Source organism: Dendrobium catenatum, unplaced genomic scaffold (genome assembly GCF_001605985.2).
Source record: "Dendrobium catenatum unplaced genomic scaffold, ASM160598v2 fragScaff_scaffold_1284, whole genome shotgun sequence".
NCBI classification, from domain to species: domain Eukaryota; kingdom Viridiplantae; phylum Streptophyta; class Magnoliopsida; order Asparagales; family Orchidaceae; genus Dendrobium; species Dendrobium catenatum.
The window spans coordinates 1,080,147-1,088,485 of record NW_021319746.1 but is presented as its reverse complement, the minus strand read 5'-3'; the positions used below and the strand labels follow the sequence as shown (position 1 = coordinate 1,088,485).

The following is an 8,339-nucleotide window of genomic DNA, read 5'->3' as shown; positions in this document are numbered from 1 at the left end:
CAGTACTCGGTACACGCGCTTTTTTTGCCCAAACCGAACGTAGAGGAGCGTACGTTCACTGGATAAAATAAAAGTTCGAAATTGAGAGGGAGGGAGAGGAGGGTTAGCTGGATAATCGGTAGCTTTCTAGGGCAGATGGAGGCAGGGTTGAAGGTGGCACTGAGGGGGTGTCAATCTAGGGCCGACAATGCTGGTGTGTGTACTCGATCATAGGGAGGAGAGAGGAAGAGGAGTTTTAGAGAGGGATTCGGCTCTTCGATTTTTCTTGAATGAGAGAAGGGTCGGAGGTTGAGGAGTGTTGTGTTGTTGAGTGAAATGAGAGAGGGTAGGATTAGCTATTTAGTAAATTTATTTTGTTTTTCTTTGTTTAAATAAATTAAAATAAAAGAGTATCTTTTCCATTGCAACAAAGGACCCTTTTGTTGAGTGAAATGATGGAAGGTACCTTCTATCGGAAGATTCAAACTCCCATTTTATTTTCTATATTATTATTATTATTATTATTATTATTATTATATTACTAAAATAATAATTTTAAATTATATTTTAAATTTTATTAATGAATATATATATTTATTTTAATTAAACATTGATTCACCAAAATTTTGTCACTCATGCACATCGAATTTTGTCCTTATTTCACACAGGTGAGTGAATATTTTGTTGTTTCCTTCGTGTGGGAACCTTGGCAATATTTTTTTAAGTAGTTACGATATTCCAAACATAGTGGTGCAGTCTGTTTTGTGAACAAGTGATGTTCGAGTAATACCATGCATCATCGCTTCTGTAATTTGTCCTACTGATCATTCACTTGAATCAAACATGTTGTGTCCTTTCTTTGTAATTTTAATGTTCATTCGGGTGATTTCGCGTAATATCAAGTCCGTAGTTCATCTCTTTTGATTGTGTTCGATCGTGTTGAGCATGAAGGGTGCTTTCTTTGATAATTTGACACTTTGAATGTATTGGTACTTTCAATTTCACGAACAGATGAGATCAAGTGATTTTGATTGATGTTTAGGAGTTTCTTTTTGTAAATTTGAATTTGTTTCTTTATAAAATGACGGCCTTGTTTGTGTCAACTATTTCTAAGGGTTGATGATTATCTTCATGTTTGGTTCTTAATGGTCCAATTATTTGGTTTTTAGATTGTTAAAACTGCCTCATAGGCTGAGCAAATCTTTTGACCTCCTTTTTTTCAAAGAGAGATCTAAGATAGTAGTAGTAAGCTAAACTTAAGGGAACGTTGTAATTTTTACCAGCCTTTCTTAAAAAACATGTATAATAATTTTATTATGTGTGCGGATACTGTATGTTTGCTTTATGTAAAACTAAGCTAAAATTTGCTTTCAAAAGCAGCTTTCCCACTATGCTTTATGTTGTCTGATAGCAGCTTTTTACAACTTAAACGCGTCACAAACAAATACGCATCACAAACAAATAGACCTTATGTAGTTTCATGTAAAATAGGATAGGTATTAAGGTTGAAGAAAATAAATTATATATAATTGTTATTTTTAGAGAAATAATATCGAGAAACTTCTATCAAATTCGATGCTTCAAGGCAAAAGATGATGGAATCTTAGTTAAAGATGAAAATTCAAACTCGAGGAATTTATTTAATAACAATTTTAAGAAAGAATTTGTTCAGAGATGCAATTTATAGAAACGTAAAGTTTTCTATCGCTGGATCTAAATATTGAAGTTGAGAAAGATTTAGGTGTGCATGATATTCCCCTTAAAACTTAGAGCGTTATGAGAGAGATTGGAATAGTTTAACAATTCTTTTTTAATGAAATCTTAGAGATTAGGAGGATGCAAAATAATTAAAATAAAACTTTTAATAGTAGTTTTAAATGTCAAAGTAGATATTTGAGATTATTAATAGTGTGTGGAAATCAAACTTCCAATCCATGCAGTGATGTTTACGAGAAGAGAATGAAACATAGGCTTGGAGGATCATGATGGAATTAGAGTATTATTTTGATTTAATGTAAAAAACCTATAGTTAAAGCGATTTTGGTGCAGAGGAAAGAGAGACTTAAGGATTATCGCATGATTATGTGTGACTAAGTTGTGACTAGCATTCTAAGTTGTTACAAAGTGTCCAAAACCTTTTCAGTCATGATAAGCTTAGGTTTTTATTCTGCATAATGATTATGGAAATTTTCATAAATTATATTTTTTTGCTCTTAACTTGATATTCTATTTGCTGAAGATATTGTAATTGTTTCCATACCTGTAAAACAAATTGGGCAAAGAAAGAAGGGCTAGAAAAGGAAAAAACTCAGAGTAAGAGTAGTTTGGCTAGAAGTTTTGCAAAACAAATAGTAAAAATAGAGATGACACCTCTGTAGCACTTTACAGTGAAGTGAAAGTAAGGAAAGAAATCAAATGACAACAGGAGGTTACAAAAGATGTACTTAATTTGAGTTCTTTTATGGGGGTTTGGAACTTGGAAGTGTCACCAATTAAGCGCATCTTTTGACTCACTTATTTTTTTGTTATAGTTTAATTCCATCCGTTTTCAAAATCCTAAGAGGTTCTTTTCTCTTCAAATTTTTTTGTTTTGTTGTATCCTTGGTTGCTTTTTACTTTCTAGATCTTATAGTTCATGTTTTCTAAATGTTCTTACTCGTGTGTTTCCATCTTAGTTATTGCCATTGATTGGTGCTTTCTTTAGTTGGCAACCTAATGCAGTGATCCATTGCAGTCTTGTAATCTATTTATCGCATCTTTTAGAGGTGGGAGTAAAAATATGGATGTAAGAGTTTAAACTTTTTTTGACTAGTTACCTTTAATTTAGATTGTTCTTTTGTTATTTTTGTTACGGAAACTTATAGCTGGTTGGTCATTTTATATAGTTTATGCGACGGTTTAAAATAGTGCAATATAAGGCGCATCTCAGTGCTCTTTCGGATATTTTGCCATGAGGCACGATCGTATATATGAGGCGTACGTCACACATAATGTGAGAGGCACGCCTCACTTTGATTTTGCTGAGGCGTGCACAATTTAGAGCTAGTATTTTTTTAACAAATATAAGTAAATATAAATAATAAATTTCTTTTATAAACTCATTTTACCCCTCACATCTCACGCCCGCACGGTTCTCTTAGTCGCACGATATACCCAAGTGCCTCTACTCTCTCAAGCACTCTCTTTACTGATCCTTCTCACCCATGTTGTCTCCTTCCTAGTCACTGCCTCCTCGTCCTCCTCTTTGCCAAGTTACCTTTCTCTACAAAGAGTGAAAGTGAGATGTTTTATGTTAAATTTATTTTTAAATTATTATGTTATTAACTTTTGCTTTGATATGTTATCTTACTTTGATTGTTGTTTAACACTTTTTACTTCATGATTTAATATTAGGATGTTAATATGTTACTTGTTATGTAGTTCATTTGTTACTTTTTACTATATTAGAATGTTAATTTGTTAATATGCTACTTCTTACTTCATACTTAAAGGTTGGTACAATACTTTTTACTTTGCAAAATTTGTTGATTGAGGCTTACATTTCAAAATGTCTCAAGGCTTAGCTTCGAATCATGAATAAAAAAATGCCTCAATATCTAATTGCCAAATTTTAAGCCTTATTTATGCATTGTGTTACCTTTTTTTTGGTATAACATTCTGCTGTGGTATGTGAATTTTAGGCAATGCATGAGGAACTGTAGTTGGGCTGCTATCTATATGGATTTTTTTAAGCTTGCAGAAGCAAATGCATCCCATCAAAGGGAGTAATAATTTATATTGCTTTCATTTTTCTTTTCAATGAGAAGAACAGTATATCCTGACATCATAACTTTGCCAAGCTATGAATGAACCTCCAAGTTACTAGTAGCTGATCATTCTATATTTCATACATAGATAAACAGAAGGATATATATTGTAATGCATGAAAATAAGCCTAGTTTCAATACTATTGAGATTGATCTGAAATTTTGACTTGCTTCTTTGTAGATTGATTTATAATCATCCAGCACGATCATTAGTTGCTTGTAGAATTAAGTATATTTGGTAATATATATATATATATATATTCTTGAGTAGTCGCTATATATCGCTTTGTCCTTTTCATTCTATCGTTTATTTCAATAAATATGAAATAAATATGAAGAATTTATGATTCTTTTTCCTGTAATTTGTATTATTTTTATTGTATCACATTGGTGCTTTGCAGTTGCTTTATGGGAGTGATGAGGATTCTTCTAGTTTTTTGGCCTAGATAGTTAGACTTTCTCTTTGGCCACCTATGAAGCTACTTATTGCTATGATGCTCCTCTGGATCTCAACCAGTGTCAAAATCTAATTGTTTTATCCTCATCTGATTGAAATGCGAGTATCTGAATCCAGATACTTTCTCTTTGATTATATATGTTTTTTTTTTATTATTATTATAATAGATTTGTCTGGGGACTTCATCCAAAATGTTGCTTTTGTATTGGTTTGTGTGCATCAAATGTAGTTAGTCATTGGAACTTTCTCCCCTCATTTGAAGCTGGGAAGTGTTGAATGGGAAGTAATATTCGATTTTCTTTGTATCTAGTAGTGGAGTTCCCAAGAGAAAACTCACATATCAGATGAGAGAATTTCTTTTAATTTATATGATACTCTCAACTGTCAGCAAAACGATGTTAGGCTAGAAAGGAAGTCTATTATTTCGCAGTCTGAGCATAATACTTTGCTTTAAAAAACGATTGAGATATGCCCATATATACTTTTCCACTCATATTTATCCTGTGCTATCATTTAGGCTCCGTTTGTGATAGCTTTTTTACTGCTTCTTAAAACAATTTTTTTATACAAAAATCATCACCAATGCACACAATATATAAGGGCTCATCGCTAGCAAGAGAAACTTTATCATAATCACTTGAAGGATAATTTGTAACTAGTTCTATATGAGAAGACGAATGAAAAGATGTATTTAAGCATAATATCCATGATTTCAGTGGGCTCTCAACACTTTATTGAACTATCAACATTGCGGATCATTGCATCTTGAATGTCTTTCACAACAGCATTCACGCACCTCAATTTGAGATATAACAACAATCCAAACACTGCTTATCATAAATAAAATAGTATTACATCAAAGAAAACATTAAACTAAGCATCCCAAAGTATAATTTCATCTTTAAATTTTGTAATTATTGTAGATTGTCTTATGCTGGAGTCATTTTCTCACCATTATATGATCATATTTTCTCATATCGTTTTACTTTATTTACTTTTGAAAGGCTTCGTTTGGGACAGCCTTCTTACTGCTTCTTAAAGTTATTTTTTAGTACAAATAAATTAATTTTTCTGTTAAAAAGTTGCTTTAAGCAGCAGTCGGCTTTTTTTAACTTTTTTTAAAAGATACCTGCTAAATTCCTTCAATTTCTATTCCTTTAACTCTCAGGTAAACTACACGGTTATATTCATTCATCCCCCTTGTTTAACGTTGCGCCACTGGGAATCTTATACATATCATTAATTGAAGAATGACAAGAGATCGGTCATTTGGTGAAGTGCTCAAAGCAGTTTTTCCACTTCTGGATGGTGATGATCTAACCTCCTGCATGGTAGTATCTCGTCAATGGAGAGACATAGCAAAAGATGAATATTTCTGGAAATGTATCTGTGCCAAAAGATGGCCTTCTATCTGCAAAAGGCCTCCACCCACTCTAAGCTACCACAAGCTCTACCAAACCTTCTCCAAACCTGCACCTCCTCAACCCCTCCTCCCACCACAAATATCCTTTGAAGACTTAGAATTCTACATTGATCTCTGGTCTGAGCAGCAACTCATCTTCTCCGAAGCGATCTCCGGTCAAAACCTTCGAAACGGAATAAAGAACAGACCTCGAGACATATCGGAAATCATCACCGCTCATCTCGACGACCCGGATTACAAGATGATAATGCAAGTTGAACCAAGCTTCACCATTCCTTTAGGACATCACATCACTGTCTCCGTTCTAGCCGCTCGCCGAGATACCAATAAAATGGCTTGTATTCTTAACAGAGCTGTGTTTGATTACATTGACAGTAATGCATACAGGGCTCTAGCTTATGACTACCTGAACTTTTCTCCTGCTCATCCTTTTATATCTGGAATAAGAGCGTGGGTTTCCTTGCTTTTCTTGGATGTTAATAATGACAATATCATGGATGTGTTTGGAATCGAGATCGATTTCTGCGATGCCGCCAGCTCCGAGGATGAGGTGCTGTGGCTTTTGGACATGCTCGATTGGAAATGAAAGAGGTTCTTGTTTCTGTTCATTTGTATATAGTTTCTATTGTGTGAGTTCATATTAGAATTTCTGTGTGACTTTGGGTTAATATTTCTGTATTTTTATGTGTTTCCATGTGGAACTTTTTGAGCTTAAAGTGCTTATGGATGTTTTAAATTCATGGTGGTTGAGTCTCAACTTTGTCAAAAGTGATTTTCTTTTGGTGGCAGATATGTGAATCATCTGCATTTTTTGTCTGCTAACTGATGACTGGGAATCTTCTTCTTGCTCAATAATGCTTTGATGATTATTGATGATGATGTCATATGAGTATCAGTTCATATATATATATTTATACTTATATTGGTAACTTGCAGCTTCGTTTGGGATGGGCTTTCTTACTATTTTTTAAAGTAGCTTTTTAGTATAAAAATAAAATTTTTTTACTAGAAAGCTGCTTTAAGAGGCAATAAGAAAGCCACCCTTTTGTTTGGGATGGTTTTTTTATTGCTTTTTAAATTAAAATTTTCGTACAAAAATTACAATAAACTCGTCCCAAATGAAGCGGAAACCAAGGTATGAATGTTTTGGGTGATCATATTTATGAGTGAAGGAAACAAACCAACGGCAGGCAGAGGAATTAAAAGGAAATCTAAATAATCTGTAGATTTATTATGAATCTGCAGCCAATCATTTAGGTTTTCTCTTTTATTTTTATCAATTTCCTTTGAATCAATTTCTTTGGTTATAACACATAGATTAAGGCTTCGTTTGGAACGGCTTTCTTAATGCTTCTTAAAACAGTTTTTTAATATAATTTTTTTTTATTAAAAAGATGCTTTAAGAAGCAGTAAAAAAACCCTTCATGGCTTCGTTTGAGATAGCTTTTAGCTTTCGTACTACTTTATTATATTTTATAAAACAGTACGAAAGTTGTCACAAATGAAGTCTAAATAATCTATTGTGTTTTAAAAGAAATGCATGAAAAATTAGACATCCTATAAAATTGGAGATATCAACAAATATAGGCTTCGTTTGGGATGGCTTTCTTTCTACTTCTTAAAGTAGCTTTTAAGTACAAAAATTAAAACTTTTATACTATAAAGCTGCTTTAAGAAGTAGTAAGAAAGCCATCCCAAACAAAGCCATAGTATGTTATCTTGTTGTGAGAAAATATAGATTTCTACTATGAAGACGAGGGTTAAATATAAAAAAGTTTTTCGGTGAAATGTATAATTTTACTTAAAAATATAAAAAATGTTTTTTTTTTCTTAGAATTTTGACAATTATATTTATTGAAGATTGGCGAAATAATTAAAATGCTTATTCTTTTAAGAAAAAAAAAAATTCAGTTGTTCATCATAAGCTCTTCCTGATTTCACCCATATTTGCTCTAATTACTTTCTTTCTTTCTCTATTGTGGGTGTTGCCAATGTTAATCATTTTATTATCATTAGAATCATAATAAACATTGTCCAATGTATTATATTTAAAAATCACAACCATTGAATGTCAATTATCTCTTTACAATGCCAAAATGATCCCTATAATTACCTAGAGGTGTCAATTTTTGACACGACCCGAAACACGACCCAGAAAAATTCTGGTTATGGTCAACCCGGACCTAAAACGAGTTGGGTTCGGGTTCAACAAATCAACTAGTTTTAAAAATCAGGTCAGGTTCAGGTTGACCCAGCAACCCGAAAATGATCCCAGAAAATGACCCGAAGTTAACACGAAAAACTCCTATTTGACTCGGAAACCTGAGATTGACCCGTTTTGACCTGAAAATCAAAGATTGACCCGATTTTGACCCGAAAACTAGCAATTTTAGATCAACTTCAGGTCATTCGTGTCGGGTTGGGTAGACCCGACCCGAATCGGTAGGGGTGTCAATTCGGGTCAACGGGTCGGGTTCGGGTCGAACCCGAAACTGACCCGGCACTGTTCGGGTCAACCCGAACCCGACCCGTTTTTAAAAACGGGTCAGGTTTCTGGACCCGAACCTGACCCGATTCGGGTCCGGGTCAACCCGACCCGACACGAATGACCCGGAATTGACCCAAAATTGCTAATTTTCGGGTCAAAAATCGGGTCAATCTCGGGTTTTCGGGT

General features: G+C 33.6%; 1 protein-coding gene across 1 annotated transcript; it reads left to right on the top strand.

The window, feature by feature from the left end:
* The first annotated feature begins 108 nt into the window (after positions 1-108).
* LOC110113264 (F-box protein At5g39250) lies at positions 109-6,453 on the top strand. Its single transcript, XM_020845763.2, has 2 exons — positions 109-3,743; positions 5,411-6,453. Exon 2 carries the CDS (start codon positions 5,493-5,495, stop codon positions 6,249-6,251), a length of 759 nt encoding a protein of 252 aa, XP_020701422.1. The 5' UTR covers positions 109-3,743; positions 5,411-5,492; the 3' UTR covers positions 6,252-6,453.
* Positions 6,454-8,339: the final 1,886 nt, after the last annotated feature.